Source organism: Mustela lutreola, chromosome 2 (genome assembly GCF_030435805.1).
Source record: "Mustela lutreola isolate mMusLut2 chromosome 2, mMusLut2.pri, whole genome shotgun sequence".
In the NCBI taxonomy this organism is placed as follows: Eukaryota; Metazoa; Chordata; class Mammalia; order Carnivora; family Mustelidae; genus Mustela; species Mustela lutreola.
Window position 1 is genome coordinate 17,402,514 of NC_081291.1, and position 19,160 is coordinate 17,421,673.

Sequence of the window (19,160 nt, forward strand, 5' to 3'; positions counted from 1 at the left end):
AAAGACATCATGCCCCAGCTAGAGAAAGTCTGTTGCATTGCAACACTGAGGGCCTCCAGTGGGGTGACTGTCCAGTGTGGCAGGGGGAGCCAGGCTTAGATCTCTGAGCCAGTCAGGTGATGTGGGGAGATGCACCCCCGCTCCCAGGGGAACCAGCCTCCATGTCACATCCTGAGAGCATTGGAGCTGCTTCTCCTAATGCTTGGCAGTCTGACTGGAGAGAATCTGCTTGGAAACACAGGGCAGGAGCAGCGGGCCCCACAGAACAGGACCTGGCAGCACCTCCTAGCTGACAGACTCCTTTTTTTTTTTTTTTTTTTTTTTTTTTGGTAGCCCAGGTGGAACAGAAAACCTGGCCAAGTCCTTTAAAGCTAAGGGCCATTTTCTGGATGGAATCAGCACAGACTCACATAAGTTTTCTGATGGTCAGGGGTTTTCAGCATAAGCGTAATGAGGCTAATTCAGAAAGTTCTGCTTAAGGTACAAGCGGCTCTCCACCCAGGAAGCCTCTCCGGTTAACCCCCACCCCTCATGGCCTGCCAGTGCTCTCTTTTCTCAGCAGAAGAGAACAACAAGTGTCGCTCTGCTGCCTGTTTATGCCCGAGGCTCGCAGCCTTTACACCCCCTCACAGCATCACAAACTCACAGAGTGGGAGGGTCACGGGAGTTTATCAGTCCCACCCCGAGTTCAAGGGTGAAAACCCCAAGGCTCAGAGACAGCTGGTGGTGGAGGTGGATCAGGGACTCAGCCTCCTGCCTTACGGTTGGCTGAGGAAATGCCACGGAAGCTACCCAACTGCCTCGAAAAGAGGCATCTCATGCTGAAGATTGTGCTAGAAAGAACACTGGCAGGCTGGCTGTGGTCCAGGGAAAGGGGAAACTAAAGGAATTCCTCAGGTCTCAGGAATTTTTGTTTATAAATGCTGATCATAAAGATCATACACACGGCCATGCTGGGTGACACGGAGACTTGGTTGGCCAGGACCAATCATGCCGATTTCGGAACAAAAATTACATGGAAGGAAAAAAAAAATTACATGGAAGGGCATGGAAGTGCTTGCTGTCCGGCGCACGGCCTACCCAGCCAGGTTCGCACGTGGCAATGCAGGGTTCCCGAGTTCAGAGGACACCGGATGAGGAAATTAACAAAAATAAATTAAATCCCTCAACTACAGAAAAGCATAGCAAATAATGCCATGAAACCCGGGAAGACCACCCCAAAACTGGACTTGAACAGCCAGCCGGATATCCTATTGGGTTCAATTTTTGGTTTTGTTTTTCATTTTAAGAGATAAAACATGGCAGGGTGCCTGGGTGGCCCAGTGGGTTAAAGCCTCTGCCTTCGGCTCAAGTCATGATCCCAGGGTTCTGGGATCGAGTCCCGAATCGGGCTCTCTGCTCAGAGGGGAGCCTGCTTCTCCATCTTTCTCTGCCTGCCTCTCTGCCTACTTGGGAACTCTGTCTGTCAAATAAATAAATAAAATCTTTTAAAAAAAAGAGCGAGAGAGAGAGATAAAACATGGCAGAGAAATGTGAAGCCACTATGAGCCTCACTCCAAGTCCATACCCTCCGACATCCCAGAGGGAAACCCCAACCTCTGTGTGGTCTTCCCACTCCCACGCTTTTTTCTTTCACTGCCCTCACATCTATCCATTCATGATCTTCAGCTTTGCTGTGCACATTTTTAGACTCGGTGGAAACGACAGACGCTAACGTTTGGCCCACTGTGGTCCCACTTAAGGTTATCCAGACACACAACTGGAGCCTGGACTCCCTCCCTCTGTAGCTCACTTAGCTAATCTCCTATTAATTAAAGGCTACTGATCCAATGAGCAGTGGGAGCCCTGTTCTGTCCCGAGGCCATTCACACAGGTATGCGAAGAACGCTTCTAGACTGTCCACCCAGAAAGGGACCCTGCTGACCTGTATGAGTGAGTAGGGGACTAGCTAACATTTACTGAGCATTTACTCCACAACAGCACTGTGTTAAGGGGTTTCTCCCCGTGAGCTTATTCTTCACCACATCTCTTTGAGAGTGGATTCTGCTACTTCTCCAGTTCACAGTCAAGGACACTGAGGCTTAGGAAGGGTAAGCATCTACTGAGTCTGGGCAGCTGAAGGAAGGAAAGAGCAGGTCGCCACACCACGACAGTCCACTGTGGGGACCATGGCTCTTGACTACTGTGCCAGTGGTTCTCAAGTGTGGCCCCAGAATAGCAGCAGCAGCCTCGGGGAACTTACTAGAAATGTAAATCCTTAAGTCTCACCCCTCCACCAATGGATACAGGAACTCTGTGAATGGGTCCAGTGACTTGCTATTCCGGAAGCCTGCCCAGGGTTCAGATACCTGTGCGTGTTTGAGAGCCACAGCTCTAACCAACCCAATACCTTCCTCTGCCTCCAAGCCATGGGTTAGCTCTAGGGAGCCACAGGGACCATTATTTTCCATCAGGATTTAGACTCAGGAAGGTCTAATTAACTGCTTTGCCATGAGCTTAGGGCATGCATATGCTCCTGTCTCTGGTGACCGTGATTCTACAAGCGTCCTAAAGGAAAGCCAAGTTACCAGTAAACGAGTTTTGATTTGGCGAGATGTTGCCAGCATGCTCTCCACAGCAGCTGGATGGACAACACTCTGGCCAGAGACAGACACACGCCCTTGTCTCTGTACATCCCCACCATCATTCTCCATCATCAGAACAATTCTAGTTTGGGCTGGTCTGAAGGTGGAATTCCACTAAGCTTTCAACCTGCATTTCCCTGGGCAGTGGTGATGCTAAGCGTGACTTCTGGATGGTCAGCTCTGCTTGCTTAAAGGGATCACACAGGCTGGGATGAAAGAGCTTCTGTGGTGACATAACCAGATGAGTCTGAGAGTCTGTCCACACTTACTTCACTTCGAAACAGTTAGCTCTAAGGAACTCTCACACAGAAGCCCCAAAACCTCACACATGAGCTGGATGGTAACCTGACCTGGCCCTTTCATCTGGGTGCTGGCCCCCTAAGGGGTCTCCAGGACCTCTGAAGACCCTGGTCTGCCCCAAGGTGTAAAAGGACAGACCAAGATTGCATGAGGATCTTCAGGTGAGGCAGAAAGGGAAGTGAGGCTTGTGTGACCCTGGCAGCACACACCCACACACCTTCCCCACAGTGAGACACCTGCCCACAAGCCCCTTAGTACCTCAGCATCATACTTCTCGTTGATGGCGGGCTCTGTGGTGACCAGCTTCATCCTGCTGGCGAACCGCAGTGAAGACAGCTGAAAAACAGATCAGACAGACCTCTGTGTCTTTAGCCAATGGTTCGTGAGTGGAGATATTTGCAAAGGAGGTCCAAGGAGCCTACCAGAAAAGATGAATCTCTGCATATAGACATACTCCGTAGTGACGGGTGGGGTCTCCTTCTTGGGGAGAAGGGAGGGGCAGCCAGGCAGGGGTAATTACGGCTGGAGGCCCATGAGGCAGCCATGTAAGCAGGCACTTGAGAAACGGCCCCAATGCGCTGCTCCACAGCCCTGTTGTTGCATGAGAGGTAGAGGGCTGCTCCCTGGCAGTGAGGTACAGCCAGTGGTAGCACAGGGCGGGCCCTGAGATCCCAGCCTCACACCATGCCGGGCTGACTCGGGGCCCTAAAACAGGGTGCAGACTTGGGGGGGGGGGCGGGGTCACCCAGGAGTGGCCCAGAAGAAGGCCCGAAAGGGCTCCTCCTTCAAGCAGTCTGGTCTAGTGGTTAAGAACTCTGCCCTGACCAACCGTGCAGCCTCTGACAGGCTTTGGAGCTTCTCTGTAAGATTGGGAAGAGTTGCCTCCCAGGGCCCGGGAGGCTTGGTGAAGAGGTCTGTAACATGCTCTCTACACGACTGGCCCACAGCAAGCCTTTGGGAGGAGGCCCCGTCCCTGCAGCTCGAGCGGCTTCTGTGTGGGCTGGAATCAGGCTCTCTTGCTCTGCGCACAGCAGCAAGTGTGGCCAGGGCGCCCTCGCTGTATCTACTCCCACACGTTACAAGCAGTGTCACTGAATAAAGCAACATGATCCTTGACAGGAATAGGGTGGAAGGCTTAAAGCACTTGAAAAAGAGAATCATTCGCTTCCACACCCCAATATGCCTTTGTCCCAAACCCCCGAGGCCCTTCCAACAGCAGCTCCGGGCTCCATGAGCTGTGTCCTGGGTCACAAGGCTCCGGGGAATGCCAGGTACCAGGTGAGCTGCTTCCTCTGCGGTGACCATCTCAGGGGTGGGGATAAGGAGAGAGGGGGGCCTGTCTCAGAGGGCATTTCCTCAGTAAGGCAGTCAGGAGGCCCGATTTTCATATGGCTCCTCTTGGGGTTCGCCCGTGCTTTGTCATGCTGAGACTGGGAGGTTCCTGAAGCCTTCCTCTGGGGATGCTGCCTGCACGTCAGCAGGAGCTCCCTCCTGGCCTCCCAAGTCCCAGGGCACCCTCTCTGGACGCAGGCTGGTCCCTAATGCAAGAAACTGGGAGGCCCTGCAGTGTGCCTGGAAAGGATCTATTTCGCGTAAGTGGATTCTCCAGATGACTGAAGCTTGCCCTAACCGTCCACCCTTGACAAAACAAAATGCCTACAGAGAGCTTCCCAAATCTGCCTGATTATGATAAGTGACCCTTCAGAGGAAGACCGCCGCCGGGGTGCCCAGCTGCGTGAGCTTACCCGTGTCACTGCCTCAGCCATTATGGCCTCTATGACTGCCTCTAGTTCTCCTAAGCTTGTCCCCTCCCAGGTCACCTGGGTCCTGCAGCTGGGTTAATCTCCCTGAGCCACAACGCTGGCCACAGCCCTCCCCTACTCAAACGCCATGACAGCCCAGCAACTGGCAGAACAGTGAAAGCATCAGCCTGGCCGTCATGTGCTCGTGTAGCCTCTGCAGTTTTTTTCTCCCTTTCTTCTTCCCAGGCCCTCCCCTCCAGTGGCCAGATGTTCCTGGCACAGCCCACACCTTCGGGCCCACAGTGTCCTCTGCCAGGAGCACCTCAGCTTTCTGTACGACACATCCTTTAACCGCAGCCGGCTCGGTGCCCGCCTTCCTCACCCCAGTTTCAGGAAAAGTCCCTTTTCCTCTGAAGGGCTCCTTCATCTGGGCCTCTCACGTTACCGAGGCCCATGGCAAGGAACCTTGTGGCCTCAGGCCACAGGCACCTCACCTCTCCCAAGCTGCTCTTCCCAGCACGTCCCTACCACACTACACACAGCGCACATGCTTAATGCCTGTCAGCTCACACAGGCCTTATAACCACAGCCCAGAATCTGTGCTACTTCTAAGATTTTTAAGTGTGTAATTATGAAGAACAAGAAATCCGCTGTCCTAGATCCCAGTTCACAGGAGCAGCACCCCAGGGAGCACAGTCCTTTCCCCCTGCGAAACTCGCCTCACAGAGGCGCCCACCCTGTGCCTGCTTCCTGCCTTGTCTCCTCCCTCTGCCCCTTGGTACTTGGTATGTGGATCTTGCCTGGGCCTCCTGCAGCAATTTTGGCTGATTCATCCCCTGGATCCCTTCCCTTTTGATAATGTCTGTGGCTAAGTATGCCAGCTTAGCCAGCCCAGAGCCAGCCTTACCCAGCCCTGGAATCCGTGAGAAGGATTCCAAGTAGGCCATGTGGGCTGTCTTTACATACCGTCTCTTCTAACTGGGCAGCTTCTCCATAGATGTTCGTCAGGAGGACCATATTGCAATTTCCCCCTGCAGAAAGCAGGACACAGAAGCGCCATGAACCATGTGGGTTTTCTGCCAAGAGATTCCTTTAAGGCTGGTGGGGGTCTGTTATGGATTGAGTGTCTGTGTCCTGTCAAAATTCCTATGTTGAAGTCCTATCCCCCAATGTGATCGCATCCAGAGAGGGGGCTTGTGGGAAGTAATGAGGTTTAGATGAGGTCCTGAGGGCAGAGCCCCCATAGTGGGATTAGTGGCCCTATAAGAAAGAGAGAGAGACCAGAACTCTTTCTAGTCCCTCTCTCGTTTCTTTCTTTCTCTTGACCATGTGAAGGCACGGCAAGAAAGCAGCCGTCTACAAGCCAGAAACAGAGTCCTCACCAGGAACCATCCAGGCTGAACCTTGATCTGGGACTTGCAGCCTCCAGAGCCGTCAGAGATAAACGTCTGTTGTGTGGGCGCCCCCCAGTCTGTTTTAGCCGCCCGAGTTGACTCAGACAGGGTTACAGGGGACACATCCAAGCATGTTTGAGGCTGGAGGAGGGAAGGGAAGGGGAGAGGCCACAGGATGTACCTAAAAGAGGAGCAGGAGCAGGAGAGCAGAGGAGACTGGCATGGGGCTGTGGGCCAGGGTTTCGCTACTGGTGGCACTTCACCAATAATCAGACACCCATCAGGCCCAACACGAAAGCCTAGAGACGTGAGGATGCAAAGACACAGCCCCCGCTCCTCTGTTAGAGAGGCCGTAGGGGAAGAGAAGGCAGTGTAGGGAGAGGCCCACCATGGTCTTGAGGGCCATGAAGGATTCTTCCAGGTTTAGAGATGAGGGGAAAGGAGACGGTATTCCCAGCAGAGGGAAAAGCTGCCACCGAGGTTCTGCGGGAATAGCATGGCACGCCGTGGGTGACAGACAAGGATACCACTCATGCTTCTGCCTTTTCCGCTGTGTCTGCGTCTGGGGTCACGGAGAAGAGGCCGCAGGGAAGCGCAGGCCAGCGGAAGGGAGCGATTCCGTGATCACCAGCGGCAGCGAGGCCCAGCCTGTCCCTCCTGCCGGGGTACCACCTGCACCCTCACCTAACGAGTCCTTCAGGGCGTGGGTGAGCTTGCTTTGGCGGAAGGGGATGTGGTCCCGCTTCTGGTCCCCGAGGGCAATGATGGCCTGCTCCAGGAATGACAGCGACTTGTTGATGTAGGTGGCTTCCTTCAGCATGCGGCCCTCAGACTACAAACCAAAAGTCACATTCACTTCACACCAAGCGGGAGACAGCCCCACGGAGAACCCTGCGGGTGGGTGGCCAGGCCAGAGACTCCTTCCCAGAGCCCGCCATCCCCCCAGTGTCACGGGACTTTATCGCACCTCGGGCTAATACTAATACTCCCAGGAATGTTCCTGCAAATATTTATGGGGGCGTTCACGTGCGTATGAATACGTACGTGAATATTCCTACGCAGACTCACTTAAGAGTCACACCGGCATGAATCCGCCCAGGAATGTATGTGCAGATACGTGAGCACATCACCCTGAGGCTATCATACGCATAAAAACACATAGACAAATGCACACAAGAGCGCACCTGGGAGGCTCAGTCAGTGAAGTGTCTGACTGTAGATTTCCAGTCAGGTCATGATCTCAGGGTTGTGGGATTGAGCCCTGTGTCCCCACCTGTGCTCAGCATGGAGTCTGTCCGTCCCTCCCCCTCTGCTCCGCCCCACCTGTGCGCATGCTCCCTCTCCCTCTCTCTCCCCGCCCTGTTCTCTAGCTCTAAAATAAATAAATAAAATATTTTTAAAAATGCACATAGAATTGCTTCTCGGCCTTTTGGCTAAGATCAAGTGTAAAAAATGCATGTAGAAATGCATTCAGAGAATCCTGTGAATTCTTATGCTACTACTCAAACTCATATGAGTGTCTAAGATGAAATGCGGCAAGACTCATGGGGGCACCCCTCTCCCCATACACAGAGAAAGGCTAATACTAGCACAAAGCATTTACTGAGCACTTCCTGAGGGCTGGCACCTTGCTAAGAATTTGGCGCCATCATCTCAATGTTCACAAAAATCTCATTAGGTAGGAACTACAACTATGCTGCTGCTGGTTCACCTCTAAGATACCAGATCCCCCAGCTCCAAAGGGTCAAGCCCACATGCTCTAGCGGGTCTAGCTGAGGGCTGGGCTCTCAAAAACCCCTGAGGGACAGCCCATGTGCACAGGCTCAATGCCTGAAACAGGTTGTGGCTTGCTGAGAAGGCACCTCCTGTTTCCCACTTACCCCAGACTTCCCCAGCCTTTCTGAGCCTGCTAGATCCACCAGGTTAATTTTGGAAGTGACGTACTTTTCATCTGATAAAGTCCGTGAATGGGCCTACGAAACATCCAAACAGATGTTAGACATCACAGGGAGAAGTTTCTGACAGAGCAGGTGCCTGGGACTCGGCCGCCCCTCCCGGGTTCTTCAAAGAGCTCACGCTCACCTCCACATAGATGGTGAAAATGCAGTGTGACCTGGATGAGTTTTTGTTCATTGTGTGAGAGGCTATAATCCTGTTGGTCTCTCCCTGAAAAGGAGGGGGAACATAGACAGCATTTTGAAAAATTAAAATAGTAAGATATTTGGCTCATTTTTAACTAACAGCTAATACCAACAGCTACACAAGTGATTTCATGTTACTGCCATCAAACCTTCCAGAGAAATCTCATTTATAAACTAGTAGAATGGGAGACCAACCCAGAGTCCAAACCTAGACCTTCACCCTCCACCTAGGTGTGTGAGTCTGTAGAGCATTCTGAAAAGCAAAATAGCAATAAATATAAAGAGTTTTAGAGGACACCTAGGTGGCTTAGTCAGTTAAGCATCTGTCTTTGGCTCTGGTCATGATCCCAGGGTCCTGGGATCCAGCCCCACATTGGGCTCCCTGCCCATCAGGGAGTCTGTTTCTCCTTCTCCCTCCTGCTCATGCTCTCTCTCTAATAAGTAAAATCTTTTTTTAAAAAAAATGAAGAGTCTTAGAAATGTTCCCAAATACTGACTCACAATCAACCTACATATTCAGTGATTAGGGAATGATCTGTCTGTACAATGGAATGTGACACAGCCAGGAAAATGTTGACAAATATTTTTTTAAATTTTTTTTATTTATTTGACAGACAGAGATCACAAGTAGGCAGAGAGGCAGGCAGAGAGAGGAGGAAGCAGGCTCTCTGCTGAGCAGAGAGCCCGACACAGGGCTCGATCCCAGGACCCTGGCATCATGACCTGAGCTGAAGGCAGAGGCTTTAAACCACTGAGCCACCCAGGCACCCCAACAAATATTTTTTAATCATAGAGAAACAAAGACTCCAAAATCACAGCAAACTAACATCAATGGCACATTAAAAGGATCATACACCAGGATGATGGGGGACTAACCCCTGGGATGCAAAGATGGTTCAGCACATGCCAATCGATCAATGGGGTGCACCACATCAACCAAATGAAGGGTGAAACCATATGGCAGGGCAATCTAAGGAACACAAAAGCACTCCCACAAGAAAGAATACACAGATGCTTACAATAAGATGTTCAGAATGGTCACTTCTGGGTTGGGGTTTAGAGGTCACTTCTTTATTTTTTCATTTTTTAAAAAGATTTTATTTTTAAGTAATCTCCACACCCAACGTGGGGCTCGAACTCACAGCCCTGAGACCAAGAGTAGCATGCTCCACGAACTGAGCCAGCCAGGTGCTCCCATGTGTTCATTTTATATATGTTTGCACGTTTTCATGTTTTTACAGTGAACATGTTTTTACCTTTTTTTCTGAAGATTTTTTATTATTTGAGAGAGAGCACACACGTGCGTGTGTGCACACAGAGATGGGGGGGGACAGCAGAGGGAGAAGCAAACTCCCCGCTGAGCAGAGAGCCTGACATGTGGCTCATCCCAGGACCCTGAGATCATGACCTAAGCCGAAGGCAGAGAGTTTAACCCACTGAGCCACCCAGGCACCCCCCCTTTTTTGTAAAGATTAGTAACTTGTATTTTTTTTTAAAGATTTTATTTATTTATTTGTCAGAGAGAGAGAGAGAGCACACACAAGCAGGCAGAGTGGTAGGCAGAGGTAAGAGGGAGAAGCAGGCTCCCCACTGAGCAAGGAGTCCGATGTGGGACTCGATCCCAGACCCTAGGATCACAAACTGAGTTGAAGGCAGTGGCTTAACTGACTGAGACACCCAGGCGTCCCGTAACTTGTATTTTTAAAGGGACCTTGCCTCTAATTCACAGAATTGGGTCCTATGATCAGAATACACCTAAAGACATGGCAGAAACAGCTGTTCTTAGGAGAAAAAGGACCTGTGGGAGAGACCCCTGTCCCCTTAAAGGCCCCAGAGAAATACTCTGAACAAGGCCCAAAGCAGTGGTAACAAGGTCCCCTGGGGAGAGGAAGGGAAACCCTAAGCCATGGAGCAGACCTGGCTGACCTCCTCGCTGACCCCCATGGCCATGTCTCCACAGTTTCTCACTTTTGCCTGTCCCACAAATTCAGTGGCATTCGCCAAAAGCATAAGGGTCACTACACCTTCATCCTTATGTCCCCTCTTTGTGAAGTGCTCTCTCCCTTTGCCTTTCTGGCTTCCACCAGGCAAGCTCTGATGGCCTGAGAACTATACTTCCCTCCATGAAAAGTCCTGTGCTAACTGCTCCCAAGCCTTCCTTACGCAGCATAGCAATCTAGAAACTTCCGCCTGACCTTCCCTCCCTTCACCTGAGGCTTGCATCATGGCTTGACAGCTGATCAATCTTACCCAGTTCCCTCCCTGCTTCCTTGATACAGGAACTTCCCCTCATAAAATCTGCATATTCAATCCCATCTTGGCCTCTGCTTCTCAGAGAATCCAGACTAACACACTTTGAAAAGACTGTTGAATAGACTGACAGTTGGCTTCTCACTACTAACGATGGAAAACGTAACTTTGCAATGATATCTTTAATATGGTAGAAGCGAATAAATGCCAAAATAGAATTTTATACCCAGAAAAACTATCCTTTGAGATTTAGGATAAAATAAGGACATTTCAAAATACAAGAAACTCTTTGTTGCCAGCACACTCACTGTAAAGGAGGTATAACAGAAAGAAAGAAAACATCCTCCAGTGGAAGGTTCTGGAGAAAAGAAAGTGGTAAATATGAGGGTAAATGTAAAAGAATGCAGACTATATAAAACATTAATAATGATTCCCTTGCGGAGTCAAAAAACAAAAACGTAAAAGACAAGGCAACAATCCTATGGTTCTTACAGAATCCAGGAGGAAGGAGAGGTTTTCATGAACTTTAGATTTTGAGAGGTTTTATTTTATTTTTTAAAGATTTCATTTATTCATTTGACAGAGATCACAAGCAGGCAGAGAAAGAGAGGGAAGCAGGCCTCCTGCTGAGCAGAAAGCCCGATGTGGGGCTCGATTCCAGGACCCTGGTATCATGACCTGAGCTGAAGGCAGAGGCTTTAACCCACTGAGCCATCCAGACGCCCCAATGATGTGTCAGAAGTGGGATACGAAATGAGAGGTTTTATTTTAAAATAATTGTTAACATGATTAAAATGGCAATGTTATAGATAAACATGATGTTGGGAATAAAATGACATTTTATTTTGATCCACAAGAAGTTTCAAAGAAATGTATAGGCAGGTCCTCTGTACCCTTCACTCAGCCTCTCCCTGTGCTGATATCTTGCAAAACCATAGCACAACATCAAAGCCAAGAAGATGACACTGGTATAATCCACAGAGCTGATTCAGATTTCACTAGATAGGTATGTTCATTTGGGTATGTTCACATTAACTAAATGTGCAAGTTGTTATTTCTAGGATAAAATGAGAAGGTGAGAGAATATAAATATGAATGAACATTTAACCTCTAAATTAGTAAAGGGGGCAAAAAGGACAATAAGAAATTAAATATTCAATTAAAAAGAAGGCAGGGGGAGTGCCCGGGTGGCTCAGTCAGCTGGGTGTCTGCTTTTGGCGAGGAAGATGGTTGTGGGGTCCTGGAATCAAGTCCCACATCAGGCTCCCTGCTCAGCGGGAAGTCTGTTTCTCCCTCTGCCCCTCCCCCTGCTCATGCTTTCTCTCTCTCACTCTCTCTCTCAAATAGGTAAATAAAAATCTTTTTTTTTTTTAAAGATTTTATTTATTTATTTGACAGAGAGAGATCACAAGTAGGCAGAGAGGCAGGCAGAGAGAGAGAGAGGAGGAAGCAGGCTCCCCGCCGAGCAGAGAGCCCGATGCGGGACTCGATCCCAGGACCCTGAGATCATGACCTGAGCTGAAGGCAGCGGCCCAACCCACTGAGCCACCCAGGCGCCCCGGTAAATAAAAATCTTAAAAAAAAAAAAAAAAAAAAAAGGAGGTTAGGAGCACCTGGGTGGCTTAGTCAGTTAGACATCTGCCTTTGGCTCAGGTCATGATCATTGGGTCCTGGGACTGAGTCCCATATCAGGCTCCCTGCTCATCAGGAAGCCTGCTTCTCCCTCTCCCATTTCCCCTGTTTGTGTTCCCTCTCTCGCTGTGTCTCTCTTTGTCCAATAAATAAATAAAATCTTTAAATAATAGTAATAATAAATAATAAATTCAAAAAAAAATTTTGAACTATGCTGTTGGAGGAAACACAGGTGGTAAACCTATAAAGAAGACCAAAGAAAAGATCATAAGTCAGGAGAGTGGTTATTACCAAGGGAATGAATAAACACTTATTCATGATAAAAACCCTTCCCAAACTTGGACCTTCTTTAACCTGAAGCCACCAAAAACCTACAGCAAACATCCTTCGTCACGGTGAAATGTTAGGAGCAACAAGAGGACAAGAAAGCCCGACCGCTGCCTCCTGGGATGCTATCTTCCCTGTAGATGCAAGGGCTCCACGTATAAATCACCCCAGAGGACACCTAGGTGACTTTTTAAAAAATATTTTATTGACACATAATTTAAATAGCGTAAAATTCTCTGTTTTAAAGATAGGATTCAGTGACTGTTTTTAGCAAAATTTACAAAGTTGTGTAACCATCACCACAATCCTGTTTTAGAAATGTTGTGTAACTCCGAAAAGTTCCCTGGGCCCATCTGCAACCATTTCCCACTCCTTCCCCCGAGCAACCACTAATCTGCCTTCTATCTCTAAAGATGTGTCCACTGGGACATTTCAAATGAATGGAATTATACAGGATAGATCTTTTGTGTTTCTCTTACTGAGCATTTTCTTGAGATTCGCCCATATTGTACCATCTATTGCTACTCCATTTCTTTTTTTTTTTTTAAAGATGTTTTTTAAAGATTATTTATTTATTTGACAGACAGAGATCACAAGGAGGAAGAGTCAGGCAGAGAGAGAGGAGGAAGCAGGCTTCCTCTGCACAGAGAGCCCAATGTGGGGCTCAATCCCAGGACCCTGAGACAATGACCTGAGCCGAAGGCAGAGGCTTTAACTCACTGAGCCACCCAGGCACCCTTCCATTTCTTTTTATTGCTGAATAGTTTTCCATCATATGACTGTAACACATTTGTTTTCCCATTTATCAGGTGATGGATATTTTGATTATTTCCAGTCTTTGGCTATTATGAATGATGCTGTTATAATATTTGCCTACAAGTCTTCGTGTGAACACAGCTTCTCATTTCTATTGGGAAAATACCTAGGAGCAGAATTGCTAGGTCCTATGATAAAATTAATGTTTACCTTTTTAGGAAACAGCCAAAATGGCTGCACCATTTTACATTTCAGCAACAAAGTATAAGAATTCCAACCTAGTGGTGCCTAAGTGGCTCAGTCCATTAACCATCTGCCTTCAGCTCAAGTCATGATCTCAGGGTCCTAGGACTGAGCCCCAGAACCTAGCTCCCCGCTCAGTGGAGAGTCTGCTTCTCTTTCCCTTTTCCCCTCCACCCATGCTTATTATCTCTCAAATAAATAAATAAAATCTTTTTTTTTAAAAAGAGTTCCAACCTATATGCCTTTTAAAAAAATAGCATGCATTGAGGAGTTTATAGATTTGTAAGAGCTCTTACATACTAAGGATGCTAATCCTTATTTTTTTCTACATTATAAATGCCCATGATTTAATGTTAACTGAAAAAAAGGACAATCTTGACTATGTTAAGAAAAAATTGCACAGGGAAAAAAATACTAGAGGAAAATAAGCCAAAATAAACATTATTGTTGCTGTATATAGGAAACAGACAAGTGAATTCTTTTTCTTGTTCCTGTATTTTTTTAAATTTTTTTAAAGATTTTATTATTTTTTTTTTTGATAGAGATCACAAGTAGGCACAGAGGCAGGCAGAGAGAGAGGGGGAAGCAGGCTCCCTGCTGAGCAGAGAGCCCAATGTGGGGCTCGATCCCAGGACCCTGAGATCATGACCTGAGCCGAAAGCAGAGGCTTAAAGCACTGAGCCATCCAGGCGCCCCTCCTGTATTTTTTCTTTACTATCTGAACTTGCTAAATGAACAAATATTAATATTCATTCCGATTATCAAAGTAAGTGAAAAACTAAGGAGGAGGGAGGGAGCAAAGTAAAAAAGGGAAGAGGGATGCCTGGGTGGCTCAGTCCGTTAAGCATCTGCCTTCAGCAGGGTCCTGGGATCAAGTCCTGCATCGGGCTCCTTGCTCAGTGGGAAGCCTGCTTCTCCCTCTGCCTGTGGCTCCCTCTGCTCTTGCTCTCTATGACAAATACATTAATAAAATCTTTAGTAAATAAATATAAAAATATAAAAAAGGGAAAGGAAAGAAGGAGGAAGGGGGGAAGGAGAGAAGGAAGGAAGGGGCCCTTAGACTTGGTCATCTCACCTCAAAAAGGAGGCTGAAGGCATCCTCCTCTTGATTTGTAAGGTGGACCGACAAGCCCTTAATGAAGACCCCTTGAGGGTTTTCCACGATGGTCATTGGTGTGACTGACGGCCCAACATAGGGCAGAGTAGACAGGAGATCAAACAGACTCTCATTGTAGATTTCCAGGTAGGAAACACGCACAGTGATGGCATGTGTGGGGCGTTCTTCGATCATCCTAAAAACCTAGATGGGGGATTGGACTGCAGTCACCAAGAGCAAAACTCCAATGACCAGCCCATGTTAGAAGGATTCTGGCCTCAGCAGGGTACATCAAAAAGTACAATAAAAAAAACTTTGTCCTAAAAGAACTTATAGTCTAGCTGGCATGATGGTCATCATCAACAATTACTACGATCAGTCTATTGAGTGATAATTATTATCATGTAGTTTTTTGAGGCCGGGCTTAACAGATTGAAAAGCCCCATGACATGATGAATGGAAAAGACTCTGGAGTGAAGATCCCTTATTTTATGGGGTCTCAACATATAGATGCCTCTTTCACATCCATTATTTAATTCCATGCTCACAACTCCCCTGTGACTGAAGCAAGGCAGGGGCAATGCCCACCTGTGGGAAGGTCCATGCAATGAAATTATTTGTCTATGGTCACTTAGCTCCTGAGAGAAGCCAAGCCCAAACTCAGTCTTCCCAGCTCCAAATACCTTCCCTGGTACTTATGGGCAAATGACTTTGGGCTGGTCTTTTCCTCTCTCTGGACCTTAACTTAAGATCTTAACTGTCAAATGGGCAGTGGGGTTTGGGCTAGATGATCCCTTAGGCCCCCACCTTGCTCTAACAGTCTAGGTCTATGCTGTCCAACACGGTAGACACCAGTCCCAAGTGGCTGCTGAAAACTTGAAATGTGGCTGACGCAAATGAGAGACGGAATTTCAAATTGTATTTAATTGTAACTAATTTGAATTTTAAAGCAGCTCCTAAATTCAGTTACTGGTAAACTTTTCAGTATGTTTGGAACAAATTGGGTTAATAAATCTACCTCTTCAACAGTAAATTTTATGAAATGTAAATACAGATCAAGTAGTCCTGATGAGTATTTAGTGTGTAAACAGAAATGGGCCATAAGCATAAAACACACACCACGAAGACTTGGTGTGAGAAAAATAATGTAAAATATCTCAAGAGTTTTCACATCGACATATGATGTGGAGATTATATTTTGCATATACTGACATAAAATATATCAAAATCACCTTTGTCTGTTTACTTTTTAAACTGTGGTTATGGGAAAACCCCAAATTGCATGTGTGGCTTCCGTTATATTTTTCTGGGCAACACTACTGAAGCTGAAGATGCTGAGATCTTGAAGCTTTGACAGCAAGGCATGAAGGAGACTTCTTCACCAATGAGAGCCGGGCAGTCTATACAGGGTCCTTTCCATTCTTACAGGACAGGGCTAGAAAACCTCAAGATGCTTTTGGGAAAAAGCTGCTTTGCCGCCTACCTCCCAAAAGAGGGTCCTCACAGGACTCCACAGAAAGGCCCCTCTATGCTGCGTTCAGAGTTCTCAGACCCCCCAAGGCTGACTCAGTCCTGCATGTTCATATTGTGCCTGCTTCTTCCCTTTGCTCTTTCTGGGGCAATGGTGGTGGTAGAAGCCAGAGCAGGCCAGTAAGGCAGCTCTCTAAGAGTCCATATCCCCCTCATTAGAACAAGGAAGGAACATGATTAGGACCTCCAAATCCTTAATTACAGGATCACAGACCAGTGCGGGAGCCAAGAGGCCGGTTGACACGTCCTCACAAATGAGGAAACTGGCTCCGCATGGGCTTGGGTCAAACTCTGAAACCCGAACTCCCCGTTTTCTGAGGCCTCTGCACCCCAACCCCCTAAATGTGCATCCTGTGTCTGGTAGCAGGCCTAGGGTCAGCAGCAGCTGTGGTAAGAGGAGGGACCCGTGCGGCACCCCACCTGTGGGCCCACTGCCTACCTGCTGTAGGGCACGAGGAAGGATCCCCCGGTGCTTGTAATTCTCAGTTGCCCCTGTCATGGTGTATGTCTTGCCAGCTCCTGTCTGCCCATAACACATGATGGTACCTGCAAATATTTGGAAGCATGTCCAGGAAAAGAGCTTCAAGGATAGCTCTTTCTATTTTTTTTTTAAGATTTTATTTATTTATTTGACAGAGAGACACAGTGAGAGAGGGAACACAGTAGGGGCAGTGGGAGAGGGAGAAGCAGGCTTCCTGCCAAACAGGGAGCCCGATGTGGGGCTCGATCCCAGGACCCCGGGATCTAAGCCAAAGGCAGATGCTTAACGACTGAGCCACCCAGGTGCCCCTGAGGATAGCTCTCTTATCCGCCAGCATGCCTAGTGCCAGCCTGGACCCGGGCATGGAAGTGGCCATCAGGAGCAGCCGTGGACATGAGGAACTCGTGCTATAGGGAGGATGGGTGGGCAGGGAAATGGGGACATAAATGGTCAAAACACAGACTGCTGGGACGCCTGGGTGGCTCAGTTGGTTAAGCAGCTGCCTTCGGCTCAGGTCATGATCCCAGCGTCCTGGGATCGAGTCCCGCATCGGGCTCCTTGCTCCGCAGGGAGCCTGCTTCTCCCCCTGCCTCTGCCTGCCATTCTGTCTGCCTGTGCTTGCTCTCTCGCCCTCTCTCTCTGATAAATAAATAAAATCTTTAAAAAAAAAAAAACACAGACTGCTATTCTGAATCTGGCCCAGATGGCTCCCTGTGCCAAGAGAAGATCCCACCGTCAGGCTTCTGAGCAGAGCAGGTGATATCAAGGAACAGAGAAACTGGGAATTTTCCTAGACAGGTGAGGAGGGAAACAGGAACATTGAACTCTAGCCCTTCTTTAGCAAAGCCATGAACTGCAAGTCTCAGGCATAGCCACCATGGAGCTGGCCAGGCCGGAGGCAAGAAGAGCTTTCAAAAGCCCAGGAAGAAAGGTGTATAGACTGCAAGTTTCCACAGGATCAATCAGGGCTGCTAGTTGGTCCCCTGCCACTTCCCGAAACAGACCACCATGACAGGTCCTGACCTAGCCCCAATGTCCTCTCAGCGAAGACTTCTGTTTGCACCTGTCATGTCTGTGAGATTTACCATCCATCACCACCAGGCTCTGGTGCTCCTGTTCCCATCTGCCCTTCCTCCTGGTATGGCCAGTTTGAGCCAGACCCATCCCAAATGTTGCTTCAGGGTGACACAGGGCCATGGAAATCAGCGTCTGCCTTCTCTACAGCTAATGCTCTAGTTCCTGGGATTGGTAGGTTTTACACAAGGGGCTCTAACTCAGCATGGTAGCCAAGGTCAGAAACAGTATCTACTAACTTAAATGTGCAGGAAGGAGTCACAGCGGATAGGACTCAGAGCCCATTTGTGATTCCACAGTACCCAGAGCCCAAGACTATTAACCTCCTAGACCTTCTTAGTTCCTTGGGGCCAAATCCCCTGAGGGTCAATGAAGACCATACCTATGTGTCACAAGTAGGATACATTACAATGCATGGGCCTCAACACTAAACAGACTTTTAAACCAAAGACCTTAAACTTGCAGACAGGGAACATTCCAGTCACATGGACAAAGTTTACAAATGGTGATACATTCTTTCTAAAGATTTTCAAATCTTTAGATTTTCAAGCATCTTAGACTAAACTAGCTGTTAAAACCTTCCCAATAAAGCTGCTTTTAATTTGTTAAGACAATCAAACTCCTTTTTTTTTTTGGTGCTATATGTAAATAACCCTACACTAGAATAGGAAGAGTAGGCTGATTTTGCTGGTAGAATGAATGGAAGTAGCTCCTAGCAGGTAACCAAGAGAAAAATATTTGGACTCAGTCAAATTTATAAGGGACATTATCTTCCAAGCTAATATTTGAGAGATCTGAAACAGGATAATAGTTCAATCCCCATGACCTATAAAGAGCCACAGCCTTTGAATCTTCCTATGAAGGTAGGATCCCAGAACTTTGGATCAAGTCATGCCCACAGTATCACCAAGCAAATACCTAGTTTTCCACCATAAGAAAATGGAGACGGACAAAGAAGCACACAGGAGTTAGCATGTGAGGTTATCTTTTCTTTCATCCACCGTAAAATACTTGCATCTCTTCCTACAGCAAGGGTTCTGTGGGTTCTTACGTAAAACAACCGACAATTAACTAAATTACCATTGTATCCATCGAGGGCCTGAGCAACCAAGTCCTTTGCGACTGTCTCATAAACCAAGTCCTGGGAGGCATTGTGGAGAACTCCATCCAGCTTGAACGACCAGTCTGTCTGCTTGTTATTGACAACCCCTCTCTGAAGATCTTTTTTTAAGTGAATATCAATGCTCTAGGAAGAGAGGAAGAGAGAGAGTATTTAGGAAACTGGTATGAAGAACTCACTGTTAGCTAAGCTAACCTGGAGAAAATAGAGGAAGTGAACTTTAGGAGGCACAGGGACTCCCACGAGTGGCCAATATTTCAGTGAGTTCTTGGGGATGGGAGAAGGAAATCTCCTGCAGGAAGATCACACAACCCTTAAGGTGGAAGGATCGGGATACTAGAGCATGTCATAGTTTCAGGACTTGTCACCCTAGGTTACTGGGTGCTCTTTGCCTTGGTTCCCCCATCTATGATATTGAGTCCAGCACATTTTTCCTATTTCTATTAACCA

At 47.9% G+C, this 19,160-nt stretch overlaps 1 protein-coding gene across 7 annotated transcripts in view; it reads right to left on the reverse strand.

Annotated features, from left to right (window-relative positions):
• KIF9 (kinesin family member 9) overlaps positions 1–19,160 on the reverse strand; it is a 49,698-nt gene that overhangs the window by 23,318 nt on the left and 7,220 nt on the right. For all 7 annotated transcript variants that reach the window (XM_059160741.1, XM_059160740.1, XM_059160735.1 and 4 more), the window contains 8 exons: positions 18,671–18,836; positions 16,475–16,581; positions 14,485–14,709; positions 8,143–8,226; positions 7,941–8,033; positions 6,745–6,892; positions 5,633–5,697; positions 3,183–3,260 (listed from right to left, as the gene is read on the reverse strand). In XM_059160741.1, coding sequence (XP_059016724.1) covers positions 3,183–3,260; positions 5,633–5,697; positions 6,745–6,892; positions 7,941–8,033; positions 8,143–8,226; positions 14,485–14,709; positions 16,475–16,581; positions 18,671–18,836 — 966 coding nt within the window. The remainder of the gene's footprint in view (positions 1–3,182; positions 3,261–5,632; positions 5,698–6,744; positions 6,893–7,940; positions 8,034–8,142; positions 8,227–14,484; positions 14,710–16,474; positions 16,582–18,670; positions 18,837–19,160) is intronic.